We start from the raw sequence: 18881 nt of genomic DNA, 5'->3' as shown, positions 1-18881 counted from the left end.
GTGCTAACATAATTGCAAAAGGGTTTTCTAATGATCAATTAGCCTTTTAAAATTATAAACCAGGATTAGCTAACACAATGTGTCATTGGAACACAGGAGTGATGGTTGCTGATAATAGGCCTCTGTGCGCCTTTGTAGATATTCCATAAAAAATCTGCCGTTTTGAGCTACAATAGTCATTTACAACATTAACAATGTCTATGCTGTATTTCGGATTAATTTGATGTTATTTTAATGGACAAAAAATGAGCTTTTCTTTCAAAAACAAGGACATTTCTAAGTGACCCCAAACTTTTGAACGGAAGTGTATATATTTTTTATACTTTAAGAGGTCTTAAAATTCAAAAACAAATAGCTAAATGATCCTTGGTATGACCTTAAAATAATTTCCTGTTGCTGCATGATTCTTTTCCTGCTGTAGCAAATTGGTAAATGCTGCAGATGTCAGCTCAAGCATCTCAGCCAAGAGGGGCTAAGTTCCTCGTGTATTCAGAAGGCTGTTGATTGACTTCACTGGCTTTAACCTCATTATCTGTCAAGTGGGGATTCACCCTAGTCCCTAAAGTGCAATCCTCTTCAGTTAGTCAGCTACACCAGAGATAATGATAAAATGTGTAAGCAAGGTATAGATGCGGTAAAGAGGTCAATTGAACTCGACAGGGAAAGGGACGTGGAGGAAAGATCCCGAATCTCCCCCCATCAAAATGATCCTACATTTAGGCTATTGTTTATATGTGTATTACACACTATGTTGAGGTAAAAATCGGATCATAATGTTTGTATGGATGTCAACCCCAACACAACGTCATCAGTACCAATCAGCTGCATTTCATTTAAAAACAACTTTGACTACCACTGATTTTTGTACGTTAGCTATGTTAACCAGTTTACACAATCATGTGATTATTGTGGATGATCAGATGAATATAATAATTTGATTAAAACGTTTACATGCTTTGCAAGAAGAACGATTTCGCTAATAATCCTGTTTACATGGATACATTTGAAATCATGCAAATAAACGTTTTACCACAGCAACCATTCATATTTGATTCTGAGTACGGACATAGAAGTAGTTTTCACAAACTTTATAAGATGCATACATTCAGTTGTTTCCGAACTCACTTCACTCGTGCTAAAGCAATAGTGTGCAACTGAAGCCTGCAATTTGGGGCGTTCCTGCATGTGGGCATTCCTGCATCTACAGGAACGCCCCACCTCAAGCATCCCATTGGTTCCTGTTGAGCTAGCAAGCCTGCTAATTAGCGATACTGTGCACACGGTATCACCCCCTCCTCCCGCCTGCTGTGTACCGGAGAAAACCGTGCCCGACAGGTGGGGGCAAAAGACACTGTCTCCCGATGATGCCACCTGCCGACCGCTAGCTATTTTGGTACACAGCAGGGGGAGGCGGGGGTGACACTGTGCTAGCTAGCTTGCTAGTTAGCTAGCACATGGTTTCGTGCCCGCCTCCTGCCTGCTGTGTACCGGAGTCCTCCTTAGGACAAACTGGCTAAGCTAACACACAGTGTCCTTTGCTCCTGCCTGACGAACACCTGTCCTCGCCTGCCGTTAGCAGAACAGTATCTGACAGGCGGGGGCTAAGGACACTCTAGCGGTGTGTACTAGCTCGCCTCTTCTGTGGGGTTTACCGGCAGTTGGCATGCAATGTTAATAAGTCCAAAAATGGATGTAGCAACTGCTGACTGCACTTAAGGTGTGTACATGTCCTAATAATTGGACAGAATGCTCAGAAAACCATATATTTTTTTAAATCGTCGAATGCTTACTTTGGCCAATTTAAGTAACGTGTTTACATGACTATTACATAATCTGCCTACTGCCATAATCAGTTTGATATGAAATTATTACTGTGCATGCAATTGACCCGTTTACCTAATCTATTTGCTGATTATGTCAAGTGGAATGTATGACAGGAATGTGGACAGTGCATGTATCCAGGGAACATGCCCGGGCATGTCGATGAAACTGACAAAACGCTGAGGACACAGGAACAATATCATGGAGTTGTGAACTATAGGGCATTATGGTCAATTGCAGGAAGAGAAACACTGTGTTTTAGAACCAACTGCATGTCCTCAGTTAATCCTATTAAATATTCAGACCCCAAAAACATAAAAGATAATAACACCAGCCTCATAACAATTTTAAAAGTTATATTTTTGAATTCAAAATAGACAGAAGGCAGATCATTGTCCATTCTCATTGTAGCTTGTCACTGAAAATTAAACAATGGGGGCAAATGTATCTCTGAGGAGTCTCTGTTAGTCAGCAGTAGGAACATATCCCATGAATCACATTGTCAGCCCAATGAGCCCCTAGTAAACTACCAGCTTAGAATCCTTCATCATTTATGTTTGTAGGGGTACCAGAACAAAAACACTATTGATATCAGTATCAACCACCAGGGCCAAGTAAAACATTACTTTTGCTCTCCGCCCAGAATCTCCAGTTCTGTGCAACCAACGCCAACTTTTCTTTTAAATTTCCCAATAGTCTATTTTCTGTATTTTATTTGGGATTATAGGACAGCATTTGACAAGCAATACGTGTATTATTAATCCTTATTGCGTACTAATATTGTATCTCCATTGAACATATGGAGATGGGGCGGCAGGGTAGCCTAGTGGTTAGAGCATTGCAAGTTCGAATCCCCGAGCCGACAAGGTACAAATCTGTAGTTCTGCCCCTGAACAGGCAGTTAACCCACTGTTCCTAGGCCGTCATTGAAAATAAGAGTTTGTTCTCTCTAGTTAACTAAAGGTAACAACAATAAAAAAACACATATGTGCCGTGTTGCACAGAAATGATCAATAGCAGGGATTTAGGGTCCAACTCAATAATGGTGTTGGAACTGTGTTAGAGCTGTTAAATCCACAAGTGGTTCCTGGCATTATACCTAAAGCAGACAATACCATTGGCTGCAGTCCTATTCAAATAAATCCAATGCAGTCTTGTTTACAAGTTGGAACACTGGAATGTAAGATAAAAAATATACATCTCGATTAAGCTGATAGAAATCCTTATTTATAATGATTTTTCAATTAGACTGTAATTATTTCTATATACTCTACACTTTCTCATTGTGAACTTCTAACTTGAGTATGGCGGGTGTGGCTTTGTGACAATGAGAGTAGCTGCTCACCAATTTGACGGCTCCAAGCAGTGTCTGCAAGCAATTCCACCTCCTACACACCTGGTGTCTGCTATCGCTGGTTAATGCTTTATCTGTTTGAATCTAGGTCTTAGTTTTTTACTCCAGACACTACATACTATGCCACACCATTGAAGTTGGCAAAGAACAGTTTAATGAGAAGCCCCTGATATACCTGGCAGTGACATGTATCGTGTCCTGATCTTGTCTACATTCTAATCTCTCAACAAGATAGTAACAAGATAGTAAAATGTCTCTTATCCGTCCACTGTGAAATATTGTCACCAGATTTCCTGGTCCCTCCATGTATAGAAATAATTTCAGATTCTTACAAAATAATATGTATCTATTTATTTTGACACATATTGATCCCCTAAATCAAGGGCGTCACCTGTCAATGATTTTAGAGGACACACAGTGTACGAATAAGAGACCCATTTAATACCATGTGTAGGTGCAACAGCTATAATGTGGGCATCAAAATGTGGATAAGTTCAAGAGAAAGTACCCATGTTATGTTAACACCCGGTATAAACAAGGCTTTTAAGAACTGACTGTGATTCGAACTTCATGACCACCTCCAGAGGTTGTCGGGTGAGTTGATTGGATGGAAGCTCAGTGGGCAAGGCTTAGAGTGACAGGTCAGTGAGTGGAGTTCACAGGTGAGAGTCAAATTGTAAGAGGCCTTGCAGGAGGCAGGTTGGAGGTGGATGGAGCGTGTTACGTGTGGGTTGTGACCCGCAAGGTTTCCAGTTCAAATCCCATTTGCGACATTTGTTTTCCAGCCTTAATCAAACCTACCTAAATTACATTTCTAATCTATCAACTTTTTCAGTTTCTAACTTTCGGGCTGAACAGCTTTAAACGTGGGAAAATGTAACTGGTGCCCGTGGAGGACCAGGAAACCTGCCTTTCTAAGGTCTTCGAAAGCCAAGTTAACAAAACAGATCACCGACCATTTTGAATCCCCCCGTACCTTCTCCGCGATGCAATCTGGTTTCCGAGCTGGTCATGGGTGCACCTTAGCCACGCTCAAGGTCCTAAACGATATCATAACCTCCATCGATAAGAGACAATACTGTGCAGCTGTATTCATAGGCCTGGCCAAGGCTTTCCACTCTGTCACCACATTCTTATCGGCAGACTCAACAGCCTTGGTTTCTCAAATGACTGCCTCGCCTGCTCACCAACTACTTCTCAGACAGAGTTCAGTGTGTCAAATCGGAGGGCCTGTTGTCCAGACCTCTGGCAGTCTCTATGGGGTTGTCACAGGGTTCAATTCTCAAGCCGACTCTTTTCTCTGTATACATCAATGATGTCGCTCTTGCTGCTGTTGATTCTCTGACCAACCTCTACGCAGACGATACCATTCTGTATACTTCTGGCCCTTCTTTGGACACTGTTAACTAACCTCCAGACGAGCTTCAATGCCATGCAACTCTCCTTCCGTGGCCTCCAACTGCTCTTAAATGCAAGTAAAACTGAATGCATGCTCTTCAACCGATCGCTACCAGCACCTGCACGCATGTCCAGCATCACTACACTGGACGGTTCTGACTTAGGTATTTGTAGATACCTACAAAGCCTCCTTCACTCATGCTGCCAAACATACCCTTGTAAAACTGACTATCCTACCAATCCTTGACTTCAGCGATGTCATTTACAAAATAGCCTCCAACACTCTACTCAGCAAATTGGATGCAGTCTATCACAGTGCCATCCGTTTTGTCACCAAAGCCCCATATACTACCCACCACTGCTACCTGTATGCTCTCGTTGGCTGGCCCTCGCTTCATATTCTTCGCCAAACCCACGGGCTCCAGGCCATCTATAAGTCTTTGCTAGGTAAAGCTCCGCCTTATCTCAGCTCACTGGTCACCCTAGAAGCACCCACCCGTAGCACACTCTCCAGCAGGTATATCTCACTGGTCACCCCCAAAGCCAATTCTTCCTTTGGCCGCCTTTTCTTCCAGTTCTCTGCTGCCACTGACTGGAACGAATTGCAAAAATCACTGAAGCTGAAGACTCATATCTCCCTCACTAACTTTAAGCACCAGCTGTCAGAGCAGCTCACAGATCACTGCACCTGTACATAGCCCATCTGTAAACAGCCCATCCAACTACCTCATCCCCAGACTGTTATTTCTATTTTTGCTCCTTTGCACTGCAGTATCTCTACTTGCACATTCATCTTCTGCACATCTATCACTTCAGTGTTCAATTGCTAAATTGTAATTATTTCACCACTATGGCCTATTTATTGCCTTATCTCACCTCATTTGCACACACTGTATATATACTTTTTTTCCTATTGTGTTATTGACTATGTTTGTTTATTCCATGTGTAACACTGCTTTGCTTTATCTTGGCCAGGTCACAGTTGTAAACAAGAACTTGGCCAAAATAAATAAATAAAAGGCACTAGGCTAGGTACTGGAAGGTCACAAGTTCTAGTCTTGTGGATTCCCTTTCTCAAAAAAGGCATATTTATAGTCCTTGCATTAAGATGTGCTTTTCATGATCTGATCAAGACAACCCAATCATTATTTGTTCAATTGAAATTCATTCCTGCGTTTGAGCTTGTCATGCATGTTCCACAACACTAACTTTCACACTTGTGCTTAGCTGCTTTCATTCTCTCCTTGTGCTGATAATGGCTTGACATGACAGAATATCAGTTTTGGCCTTTATTTTAACAACCAAGTTAGTGTGCTGCTCTTACATATGTGTACAACTGCAGTCATGTTTATGAAACAATTGGTATGGAGACAATCACTACAAAAAAAAGTTTAGCATAATATGGTTATGGAAAATGTTTAGGACAGAGACAAATGCTTTGAGGTGGTGGCCCTCAAACAAACACAAAACATTGGTTTAATATTTTAATAAAAAAAAAAAAAAAAAGTACTCAAGGTTTTCATGGTGTATTTACATAAAATCGAAAGACACCTTGGTTTGGAAGCAATGCATCATGGGGTACGTAAAGCCGAGATTGACAGGAGATTTAGTTCTGGTTTCTATCCACACAGCTAATCAGTGTACACTCAAAGTACTTGTGCCTTTTTAGATTAGAATATTTTTATATGTTGAATAACAGAGTGGTTATCAATGCTAAGAGGCAAAGAGAGATTTGACCCCATAATGAAGTCAAAATATAGAAAAAGGCAAACACATAAAAGATCAAAGTTCCGATCTTTTCAAATATATACCAACCAAAATATATAAAACACTGATTAAAATATAGAATCTGTAATTAAAAGATAACATAAGGCCCACAAAATAAATAAACAATAAATAAATAAATAATATAAATACCAAAAAAAAGTAGATAAATTTCAGATTGGGACATCATTAGAAACGGTATAATTTAGGGCCAAAAGCCTTTATACCAGTGTCATGCCAATGCTGGCAACAATCAGATTGGCATTAGAGTAGATTGTTTTTGATGAAATTACCTTTCGGAAACACTGAATCTTAACGGTTTGGTTATGAAGCCCGAAAAGTGATAATGTAGTAAAGAAAACGTGTCTAGTTATTCATTCTAGTGATAAGTTATTGGTGTCTTCGACAGGGTACGACTTCTCATGGAACCATATTTCATGTGGTTCATGTCTAGCATGACTCCTGAACGTATCCTTGGGATATAACTTACTATATAATAAAATAGGCGATAATGTCGATAATATTACACAGATAACTTTACGTACTAACAAAGTCAGACAGTTGAAAACAAATATGCACTATATGAACACAAAAGGAACACTTTGGATAATGTAACATTTTACATGAATGTTTGGAAGGACAAAAAAAATCTGAAGTTGACTAATGTACTAAAACACAGTTGAAACAAATGAAAAGGCTCTCGCTATCTACCTTATTTCAAAATGGTGCTTCAGCTTTGATCCCCACAATGCATTACTTAGGAACCCACGGGTGTGTTGTTGAAAGACTGAATATGTGAGCCATATATTCAATCATTCATTCAGTACATATCTCCACAAATCATTCATTCGGTACATATCTCCACAATCATTCATTTGGTACATATCTCCACAATTTGGACTTGCAAATCATGATATTGAGAGCAAGAATCTTAAGAGTATTGCTTAACCAGAGATGACTAAATACATAAGTTACTTCTCATCTGACCATCTGGCTTTAGAAGAAAATGTGTTCCATTATATAGAACGCAATATATAGAGAGGATAGATATAGAGAGCATTCATTCAATAATGGGATGTATCACATGTCCCGAGACTACATCTAACAGTTACCCAATTATCTGAAAATAATATCCAAATCAACTTTGACTTCATTCATGCTTCTAGTATCAATGTATTGATACAAGTTAAATCAGATTACACATTCAACATTCTTCCTAGCTGATTGACCTTGGTAACCAATATATTATTATGATAGCTAATGGTCCAAGAAAAGCATTAAAAAATTCAATTCAAATGTTATTTTACCATTTAAAATCAACCAAAAGGTGAGTGGGAAAATCTTGAAAACCTGTATAATAATATTTGGGTGTTGTATTAGCTAGATAAACACTAAATACTTTGTTGTATGCACCTCTGTTAGTAGGTTAGGACTGCATTACTGTAAATGAGGTGAAAACGACATGCCCATGAACACATAAGCAACGCCACTGTATGGAGCTTAGGGTTAGGAGCCAGTTCATACAGGTCATTATAGTAAATGCATACTATAGTGCTGGTGGATATTTTTGTTCTCAGAGTGGAGTAGAAATGTCAACAGGGAGATGAAAGTCGTGAATATATGGGCCAGAGGCATGCAGTTCCCATAAGCACACCAAACGGAAATGAAAGGCACCATTGATATTTTTCTCCATTGAAATACTGCGAACCATTGCTACATACTAATTTATTCCACTTTCTTCCATGACATGAACACGTACACATTTTTTTATTTATAAAAGACTTTATTCACTACTTCGCTAAAATACGTTTTTTATTTATTTATATATATCTTTTTTTATTATTTTCCCCGCAAATACTTTAAGTTATAGAAAATAAAGGTTTAATAGTGACATTTCTTTGAATCCGACAGAAGTATTTTTCTAAGCTATCTTTTTCATTTTATACAGCAATTGGATCTTGGTTGGAGATGACGCTGGATATCCTGGCTTGCAGGTTGTCCTGTGGGGAGAGTCGGAGTGCTAGGTTAGTCCTGCTGCCATCTGCGAGAGGTTCCACACTTATAGCCATGGGGTTCTGGAAGCTCAGGAAGGGTGTGTCCTCTCCCACACGCTCCTCCTCCATCTCGCTCTCCGTACTGCTACCTAGGTCGATGGACTCCTTGTTGTGGCCTGCTGCATGGCCATTGGGCTTTGTTCTATTGGCCCGACGGCCGTTGCTGTTCTTGGCAAGTTTCTTAGGAAGGCTCTGCGGGGGAATGGCCGTTACCATTGTGGCGGAGCCGACCACCTCATACTCCTGCGTGGTCTCATAGTCGTCGTCCTCAACGATCCTCAGCGGGCTGGGCGGGGGGCTGTGGGCCTCTTGGCCGTGGTTGTAGTGGGCAGACTTCCTCTTAGACTGACTGATGTGGTGGTCGGGTTGCGGCTGGGTGGTGAACAGCAGGGGGCGCTTCTCCTCGCCAGAGGGGCTGACGGCCACAGAGGGGACCGAGGTGGCCAGGCTGGACAAGGGGGCCGACATCTCAGAGGGGGGGGAACCCGGGGTCACGGGAGAGAGCAGCTCCACAGGAGACAGGCGGGTTGGGGTGGTCATCGCTGACACATACCTGACAGGCAGAACCAAGAGAGAATCCTCAATCAATTAGGAACAGAAAACACAAGTGTATTCACTAATACAACACAACCAGAATCAGTAATAAGAACCCATTTTTGTTAAAGTTGCTTTAGCTCCACTACATTCATGGTACAGTCTGAGCTATAGCTCATCACATGTATGGCTTTAGCTAAGTGAAATAAATCCATAACAATGGATTTTGTGTCCTATAGGTATGTACTGTCAAATTGTCAAGGGCACATCCGATGAGCGTAGGCTCCTTTAGAGTGAAACTCACCGGTCTCAAATAGTCTTTCATTTCTCACCGGATATCTACATGTTCTGGTTCAGGATACACATTCATTCATAATCCATTTCAGAAATCAGCTGTAGGACTGTATAGGCCTTTCTCCTGGTATGTGTGTGGAGGACAGAGACACTGAACTGAAGAGCACTGGACAGTCATTAGGATTGTCTCCGTCTGCCCTGGCCAGGCATTAGGGTTGTCTCCATCTGCCCTGGCCAGTCATTAGGGTTAGAATTAGGGTTGTCTCCGTCTGCCCTGGACAGTCATTAGGGTCGTCTGTCCTGGCATGTCAGAGTGATGTGAACAGACTGGTTCTCTCAGACTCAGTCGACCTGTGACCTCAGAGACAGGTGTGCTACCTGCTGTGCTGTCTGCAGCTCGACTGACAACACAGGTACACCTGCGCTCATCAGCAACACATTGATTTACTAATGGGGACTTATGAAGTCATCATTGTCCATTAGCTTTGATCTAGGAGGGCCTGTGAAGTCTAAATATAGGACAGCTCAGGAGGCCTCTGCTAATAAAAACACTAATTCAGAAGACCAAGATAACATGGCAATACCACAAATCTTGGATTCAATCTTAGTTTACTGTATATTCATAAATAAATGCCATAATTTATAAAATGCATGTTATTCTCTAAAAATGATCACCAAGTATAATCCTTAAAATATAGCCGATTATTCAGTAGGAAAGTAGGGGACACCATCATTAATTACAAACCCTCCATTAGGTGTATGGGCTGAAGGGCGGTTGTAGTGCATAGCGTAGCGTAGCAACATGAGCTCCAGATGTCTTTCTCCTACCTCTCACTGTACGGAGAGTCCCTGTAGGAGTCTGGCGTGTCTCCAGAGTTCTTTAGGTAGGCACTCAGGTCTCTGGCGCCACCTGTGGCGTTCAGACGACCCCGGTGGCTGGGTGTGGCGTGCCGGCTGTTCTCTCCCGATGACTTCACCAAGACAGAGCGGCTGTCGGAGAGGGCACTCTCGCTGTGGCCGTTACTCCAGCTGAAGAGCGAGAGAGCGAGACAGAGGAGAATGAAGAGGGGAGACAGAAGAGAATGAATTGCTTCTCTTAAATGAGGTCAAAACAATGGCCGCTTCCGACAATGACATAAGCTGTAAACACTGTAAATCATGTCTATTGCAGACCTGGGTTCAAATACTATTTGAAATCATTTAAAATACTTCAACTGGGCTTGTTTGAGCTTGCCTGGCTTAATGGACCAATGCTTACCCCACCCATCTGGCACTTCAGGCAGGCTAGAGCAAAAGCACAAAGTATTTGAATGATTTAAAATAGTATGTGAACCCAGGTCTGCTTTACTTTAATGTATAGTTAGAGACACTGACCTAGAAAAAACCCACAAGACACTTTGACCTGCACATTGCTCTACAAGTTCTCTGGAAACCTCATCAATTCTCCCTGAGCCTTGGTTGTCCCATACTAGCTAATGACGCACCACCATACATTATCCCCTGCGGTTCTGTGATCACAGAACTGCAGTCCCTTGATTCATAAAGTGCCTCAGAGTTCTGATCTAGGATCAGTTATTTATTTTAAAATCATCATGATTAAGGGGTAGGAGCCGTGGGACCTGATCCTAGATCAGCACTCCTACTCTGAAATGCTTTGTGAATACAGGCCATGGTCTTTGTTGAATCCAGTGAATATCACTGAGTGAGCGAGGTGATTTGCAGGCAATCGTGCAACAGGATGGGTAAATCGTATCAACCGCCGACTGATACCAACGTGAATGAATTGCTTTTCAACCCCCCCCCCCCCCCCCCCCAACAAACAGAAGGAAAGAGGAAGTGGCTACGGGGGAAACGAGACGGACTCCAACTAAGATAGCTCACAGGGCCCAGCGGTAATATGACACATAGGGAAAGAGGAAGTGGCTACGGGGGAAACGAGACGGACTCCAACTAAGATAGCTCACAGGGCCCAGCGGTAATATGACACATAGGGAAAGAGGAAGTGGCTAGGGGGGAAACGAGACGGACTCCAACTAAGATAGCTCACAGGGCCCAGCGGTAATATGACACATAGGGAAAGAGGAAGTGGCTAGGGGGGAAACGAGACGGACTCCAACTAAGATAGCTCACAGGGCCCAGCGGTAATATGACACATAGGGAAAGAGGAAGTGGCTAGGGGGGAAACGAGAGACTCCAACTAATTTATTTTATTTTACCTTTATTTAACCAGGCAAGTCAGTTAAGAACAAATTCTTATTTTCAATGACGGCCTAGGAACAGTGGGTTAACTGCCTGTTCAGGGGCAGAACGACAGATTTGTACCTTGTCAGCTCGGGGGTTTGAACTCGCAACCTTCCGGTTACTAGTTACTAGTCCAACGCTCTAACCACTAGGCTACCCTGCAGCAGTAATATGACACAATGAGAAGGAGATAAATAGGACTTTAATCTAAGAAACATTATTCCAGTATCTTCTTAAGAGCCAGTGCTATAGCTCATCACTTTTACAGATGGAAGGAGAGGAGGCAAGAAATCTGTCTTGTAGTTTCGTATAGGATTACCTTTGACTGGAGGTGTGGGTGACCGTTGTGGACTGATGTGCTGATGATGTGTACAGGCTCGTCGAGAAGGATGTTTCCATTTCCTTCTCGATTACATGCTGCGCAGGCAATGCATTTTTAGACACAAATTGCTATAAGGGAAAACAAAATCAAGCGTCAATAATACGAAATCACATCATGCATGCTTATAAAGAAATGTGCAGATACTGTAGCTAACATGCCAACAAATGTACAGTGCATTCGGAAAGTATTCAGACCCCTTGACTTTCTCAAGTTTTGTTGTTACAGCCTTATTCAAAAATTTATTAAATTGTTTTCCTCATCAATCTACACACAACACCCCATAATGACAAATCAAAAACAGGTTTTTCAAAATCTTTGCACGTTTATCTTTTTTTTCTTCTTCCATTGATCATCCTTGAGCGGTCTTTACAACTTGATTGGAGTCCACCTGTGGTTTGGAAACGCACAGACCTGTCTATATAAGGTCCCAAGCCATGAGGTCGAAGGAATTGGCAGTAGAGCTCTGAGACAGGATTGTGTCGAGGCACAGATCTGGGGAAGCATACCAAAGAAAGTCTGCAGCATTGAAGGTCCTCAAGAACACAGTGGCCTCCATGATTCTTAAATGGAAGAGGTTTGGAACCACCAAGACTCTTCCTAGAGCTGGCCCGCCCGGCCAAGAACTGAGCAATCGGGGGAGAAGGGCCTTGGTCAGGGAGGTGACCAAGAACGCGATGGTCACTCTGACCTAGCTCCATAGTTCCTCTGTGGAGATGGGAGAATCTTCCAGAAGGACAACTATATCTAGCACTCCACCAATCAGGCCTTCATGGTAGAGTGGCCAGATGGAAGCCACTCCTCAGTAAAATGCACATGACAGCCTGCTTGGAATTTTCCAAAAGGCACCTAAAGGACTCTGATCATGAGAAACAAGATTATTTGGCCTGTATGCCAAGTGTCACATCTGGAGGAAACCTGGCACCATCCCTACGGTGAAGCATGGTGGTGGCAGCATCATGCTGTGGTGATGTTTTTCAGCGGCAGGGACTGGGAGACTAGTCAGGATCGAGGGAAAGCAAAGTACAGAGAGACTCATGATGAAAACCTGCTCCAGAGCACTCAGGACCTCAGACTGGGGTGAAAGTTCACCCTCCAACAGGACAACAACCCTAAACACACAGCCAAGACAATGCAGGAGTTCTGAATGTTCTTGAGTCGTCCAGCCAGAGCCCGGACTTGAACCGATATAACATCTCTGGAGAGACCTGAAAATAGCTGGGTAGTGACGCTCCCCATCCAACCTGACAAAGCTTGACAGGATCTGCAGAAAAGAATGGGAGAAACTCCCCAAATACAGGTGTGCCAAGCTTGTAGCGTCATACCCAAGCAGACTCAATGCTGTAATAGCTGCCAACGGTGCTTCAAGAAAGTACTGAGTAAAGGTTCTGAATATGTTAATGTGATATTTCCATTTTTTTTTGTATTTCACACATTTGCACAAAAAAAATGTTTGTCATTATGGGGTATTGTGTGTAGATTGGTAAGGAAAAACAAACAATTTAATCAATTTTAGAATAAAATGTGGAAAAAGTTAAGGGGTCTGAATACTTTCAGAATGAACTGTATGTATTGGAAACTAAGCGTGAGAGTTACTCTAGCGTAGTGAGTGACTTACATTGACAAGCTGGACGTTTTCAAGGGGAGGGTTAGAAATCTGAGGGCCATTAGCCATAATGGTGTTTCTCTCATTTCGTAGGCTCTGCCTCAGACGATCATGAAGCTTTTTCCTCTGCTTTCTGTGCACGGAAAGACAAAACTGCATCGTGAGAGGGACCAATCATACAGCCAATAACAAAAACATACGGATGACAGATTTTGTCTAAGGTTGACAGAGGTTGTGATTGACAAAAAAAATGATTCAAATGCTCAAATCTCTAGGCTATTATCTCATGGAAGCTTCAAAATATGTAATAAGGACAAGGATACGTAATAGTGAATACTGAGTTTATATACTGAGTTTAGCGTAAAAATGTTACGTGAATTACTTTGTTTTGCAGTAGGCAACCACACACATGATTCCAACCACTAGGAGTGCAATGCAGATTCCTGTTATTGTTAATACACGTTTCTGATACAGCTCCTCTGCTTCTGAAAAAGAGGACAATGCATTCTTAAAACTCCACAACATGCAGACCTATAGTGTCACATACAAACCAAACCCAATGGAGACAAACAAACTTGTTTTAGGTTATATATTAGAGGTTATACATTCACAGAAACAAACAAACCCGGGGCGCGTTCAGCAGTACGCAACGTTTTGGAACGTTCAGATAGAAATACGTTATGTAGAACCAACTACAATGCCTATCTGACATGTACAATAAAAAAATTCAGTTGGCTCTACTTGTGGCATTTCTATCTGCAACGTCCACCAACGTTTGGTTTCTGAACATGCCCCCAGATTTAACATTGTATTAGTGGGCGATGGTTGAAAACCGAGATGGTGGAAATGTAATGCATTGATCGGAGGAGGCAGTTCTGCTGAGTCGGAGTCCAGTCGGAATGCCAGGAAGTGTTAGTTCAAGGTCGGGCTCAGTAATCATGACCAGGCAAACCACAGAATATGCATTCTCTGCAATGTATTCTAACCAGCCCACGTGTTACTAATACAACAGATGCATATATATATAAAAGATAGTCATTCATCAAACAGTTAAAATCACTCCGATGTAAAATGTTAATATTCTAATATTGCAAACAGTGCAGCATTGTTTGTTCACAGGACCCAACTCTTGGAATTATGGAATATTTGCATTTCAATCTTTTCACGGGTATGAGGTTACAGGTTTACTAGATTAGGGGATCAAATGAAATTTACACTAAACAAAAATATAAACGCAACATGTAAAGTGCTGGTCCCATGTTTCATGAGCGGAAATAAAAGATTCCAGAAATGTTCCAAATGCATTAAAAGTTTGTTTCTCAAAACATTTTGTGCACAAATTTGTTTACATCCCTGTTAGCGAGCATTTCTCCTTTGTCAAGATAATCCATCCACCTGACAGGTGTGGAATATCAAGAAGCTGATTTAACAGCAGAATGGCCTCTCGAGTGGCGCAGCGGTTTAAGGCACTGCAACATAGTGGTTGAGGCGTCACTACAGATCCAGGTTCGATCCCAGACAGTAACCGGGAGTCCCATAGGGCGGTGCACGATTGTCCCAGCGTCGCCCGGGTTTGGCCAGGGGGGGCTTTACTTGGCTCATTGTGCTCTAGCGACTCCTTGTGGCGGACCGGGAGCCTGCAGGCTGACTTCAGTTGTGCTCACATTGGTGAGGCTGGCTTCCAGGTTAAGCGGCGGTTGTTAAGGTGCACAGTTTGGTGGAGGACACGACTCAACTTTTCCCTTTGGTGGACCAATGTGGCATTTTTGTGTGACAAAACTGCACATTTTAGTGGCTGTGTAATTGAAATCATCATCATCATTACACAACCACTAAAATGTGCAGTTTTGTCACACAACACAATGCCACACTTGGCATGCTGACTGCAGGACTGTCCACCAAAGCTGTTGCCAGAGAATTTAATGTTAATTTCTCAGTCGTTTTAGAAAGTTTGGCAGTACGTCCAACTGGCCTCACAATCATAGACCGCGTGTATGGTGTCGTGTGGGTGAGCAGTTTGCAGTTTGCTGATGTCAACGTTGTGAACAGAGTGCCCCATGGTGGCGCTGGGGTTATGGTATGGGCATAAGCATAAGGTACGGACAACTAACACAATTGTATTTTATCGATGGCAATTTGAATGCACAAAAATACCGTAACGAGATCCTGAGGACCATTGTTTTTGTATCTGAAAGCCATAGATTAGGGCCTAATGCATTTATTTAAATGGATGATTTCTGACATATGAACTGTAACTCAGTAAAATAGATGAAATTGTTGCACATTGCGGTTATATTTTTTGTTCAGTATATAATTATTCGAACTGTTCCGTTATCACACCTAGTTCATACTATACTCCTATTTAAAATATATGGTTGGTTTGCTGAGGTATTAGGTGTCCTGTGAACAAATTATGCTACAAACAATCAGTCTTTTAAATGAAAAACAATCATTTTTCAATTGTTCAGAGTTAACATCAACATCATTTAAAAAAGGCACAGCAAAAACTGCCATCACTGATGAGACAAGGGTAGGAACCATGAGATGACAGGAGAACAAAAGGGGACACAGTTGGGGTGACGGACACATACATACATCCACATGGTACAGTAGGAAATAGGAAGACCGGAAGGAAAGAGTTGAAATGAAAGGGGTAGCGAGGGAGGATGCCGTCAGTGTATTTGGCATGACATGCTAAACACTGGGTGGAAGAGAGGAGGGTTCAGGGTAACGGCAAAAGCAAGAGTTGAAGGGAATCTGATCATACAGTATAACCACACTGCAGCCTCTCTGGCCACCTAGCTTATATAAATGTGCGTCTTACACAGTCACAGGTGTACTGTAGTTCAAATGGCTTGTATGAGTCGAATGTGAGTTTATGGTGGTCATTGTAGGACTTAATGTGTGTGGCGGTCATTTTAGGACCTACATAGTTTGTATGTGTGCGGGTTAATTCGACTATATGCTAGCACATTGAGGTTTCCCAAAAAGTATAATTGAAGGTGCCATTAGCATATTTGAGCTACATATTGCAATGTATATGTGTGTTTATCATTCTATAACAAATATGGTATGTTATGCCTGTATGATCCCTTCATTGGCACAAGGAAACTGGCTGGAGTTGGGGAGGGGCAGGCTCAAGCTTCTAATCCTACATTTGCAAACTAAAGAGGAAGGAACGATCCATACCCATAAATTCAATCCCAAGATGTTCTGCCAATGCAGAAAGGTGACAAAAAGAAAAGAGAAGAGGTATTTTTCAGACGAGGTGTTATTCAGAACTATATTGCTCATCAAATGGCTAATCAGTGTTTCTACAGAGAATTGAATGGAGAGATCAAAGTGGTGCATAATACCCAACTCTTTCATCACGTAGAATCATTCTAGAATCATCTTAGAGGAAACCTACAGTATGATCAGAATTGATGTAAATGGCCATGTTATGTAGAAAGAAGTGTCCAGACACTTTTTTTGGGGGGGGGGGGCGATTTCCATTTTTCACTTCAACTTTGTTAAATGTTTTTAATCGCTGCCCTGACACTCAAGAACGAGCCTGAGGAAGTCAATGGCTGGTGGGGTAAGTTTGTCAAAAACCAAGTGAAAATTGCCCCGAAAAGTGTCTGGACACTTCTATAACATCCCATTTACATAAAAAAAAAAGTTTTTTTTTATTTATTTTTTACAAAGTAAACTTTTCCTTAAAGGACAAAAGGCTTAAGTGTACTGTACTTCTATTTAAAGTATCTTATGTGATTATCCATTCTATTAGACACTTACAAGTGTTAAGAAGATTTTACCACAACTACGTAAAGTGATCATAAACCTAAACCCATTGAATACCGAGTTCATCAAAAATGCATTCAAATGTATCCATCTGCTAATCGCTAAGGTGAGAGGTACTTTCTCAGTCCAGTGGCATGCGCATGCAAACATCACTTTGCTTGCATTATCAATGGTAATGTCACTACACGTCAATTCGGCAGGTTAAGAAGGGGCACTAGTTAGGGCACTTGTCGCTCACCGGTAAAACACTACCTCATGCTGTGCGAGGACCATGCACTGTTTCCATTCCCTACAAAGTCAATATTAGTCATACCAAATTCTCAATTGTCATTACTCGGATCAACAGCCATGCCTGTTAAATATGTTTCCAGGAATAAACAAATAAGAAAAAAAAGAACATTTTAAACGTAATAATGCATAACATATCCTAGTGACCAACATCAAATACAACACTTTGCTATAGAAAAAGAGCAGAGCGTTCAACAGTTTAACTGGACAATGGCTCAACAGGAGTAAAAGCCATGGTTAAAATGTTAGTGCCTTTAGATAGCTTCATCCACTGACTTGAACATCCTTGATGTAAAGGATCTATTATTTCATTGTTAGGGTTTACAAACTTACTGTGATGTACTTCCGATTCTTTCTTTGACAATAGGTTACAATTATCTTAACATGCTGTTATTTAGTTAATAGCTGTGCTATCGAAGGAGGTAGAATTTCATTATAAAACTTAGTATAGGAAGAGAATGCATATTTATTCTTGAGTAATTCTTGTCTTGTTTCTCTTTTAAAAAACGATGCAAAACATAAACAACGTGATGACTGGTCTGTATGTGAGCAGCGCCCTTTGTCATGTTGGCTCTATTGATTGCGTTTGACTTGTGAACCCCCAGCTTAGAAGCTCCAAGGCACCTTTCATATGACTGGCCCAGTAACACTGCTCTGAAAAATGTATTGAAATTCTGCCAATACTTTACCTTATCCTGGGTTATAAATGGGATTAGATTTAGTTGCATTATGCTCATGTGACAAAACATTGTCATATTAGGCAAAATATTGTCATAATAATCAGGCAGTAGGTTACAAGCATATTCTGTGGTAACCTACGCATGTTCTTTACTTAAACATTGTGCGCGACAACAATAACAACCACTATGTTTTCAATTCAATGACTCATCTCGTTGTTTACCAATATCAAAGTCCTGCTTTCACTATAGTATGACCGCTGACCGAGTTGCATAGGGTCTGTAACTTTCACTATATGGTCATAGGTAACCGTCAGCCCTCAGGAGAGTAGAGTACTATCAATACCAACAACACCCTCAACTACTCTCGCTGAGTCAAATACGAGGCAAAAGACTCTTCCCTAAAGACTGCTCTAAACAGACTAAGTGGGCGCCACAAATGCCTCCATTTTGAGTAGCATGCCAGCGTCCCACAGCAGACCTTGTCAGGAGACGAAGTGTAAATAAAGGTCTCAGCTCGTATGAACTGCTGACGAGTCAGTCTTCACATCTGTCCTCTCCAACCTCTGCTGTGTTCACACAGCGAACGTAAAAATAAATAAAAAATGGACTGTTTTGGCAACAGCCATACAGAGACATTCAAGTATTAATGTTAAATATGATATTAAAGCCCCCGCCCACCCATGTG

At 41.6% G+C, this 18881-nt stretch overlaps 1 protein-coding gene across 10 annotated transcripts in view; it reads right to left on the bottom strand.

Annotated features, from left to right (window-relative positions):
* Nucleotides 1-7671: 7671 nt before the first annotated feature.
* nrg1 (neuregulin 1) overlaps nucleotides 7672-18881 on the bottom strand; it is a 170391-nt gene continuing 159181 nt past the window's right edge. For 5 of the 10 annotated variants that reach the window (XM_031802894.1, XM_031802892.1, XM_020458204.2 and 2 more), the window contains 5 exons: nucleotides 13828-13930; nucleotides 13458-13578; nucleotides 11780-11910; nucleotides 10048-10248; nucleotides 7672-8944 (listed from right to left, as the gene is read on the bottom strand). In XM_031802894.1, the coding sequence (XP_031658754.1) occupies nucleotides 8278-8944; nucleotides 10048-10248; nucleotides 11780-11910; nucleotides 13458-13578; nucleotides 13828-13930 (1223 nt within the window). In that variant the 3' untranslated portion in view covers nucleotides 7672-8277. Of the gene's footprint in view, nucleotides 8945-10047; nucleotides 10249-11779; nucleotides 11911-13457; nucleotides 13579-13827; nucleotides 13931-16634; nucleotides 16659-18881 lie in introns of all 10 variants that reach the window. The other 5 variants (XM_031802891.1, XM_020458203.2, XM_031802895.1 and 2 more) reach the window with 2 other exon arrangements.

This window comes from Oncorhynchus kisutch, linkage group LG23 (assembly GCF_002021735.2).
Source record: "Oncorhynchus kisutch isolate 150728-3 linkage group LG23, Okis_V2, whole genome shotgun sequence".
Classification (NCBI taxonomy): domain Eukaryota; kingdom Metazoa; phylum Chordata; class Actinopteri; order Salmoniformes; family Salmonidae; genus Oncorhynchus; species Oncorhynchus kisutch.
This window is presented reverse-complemented; position numbering and strand designations above follow the sequence as displayed.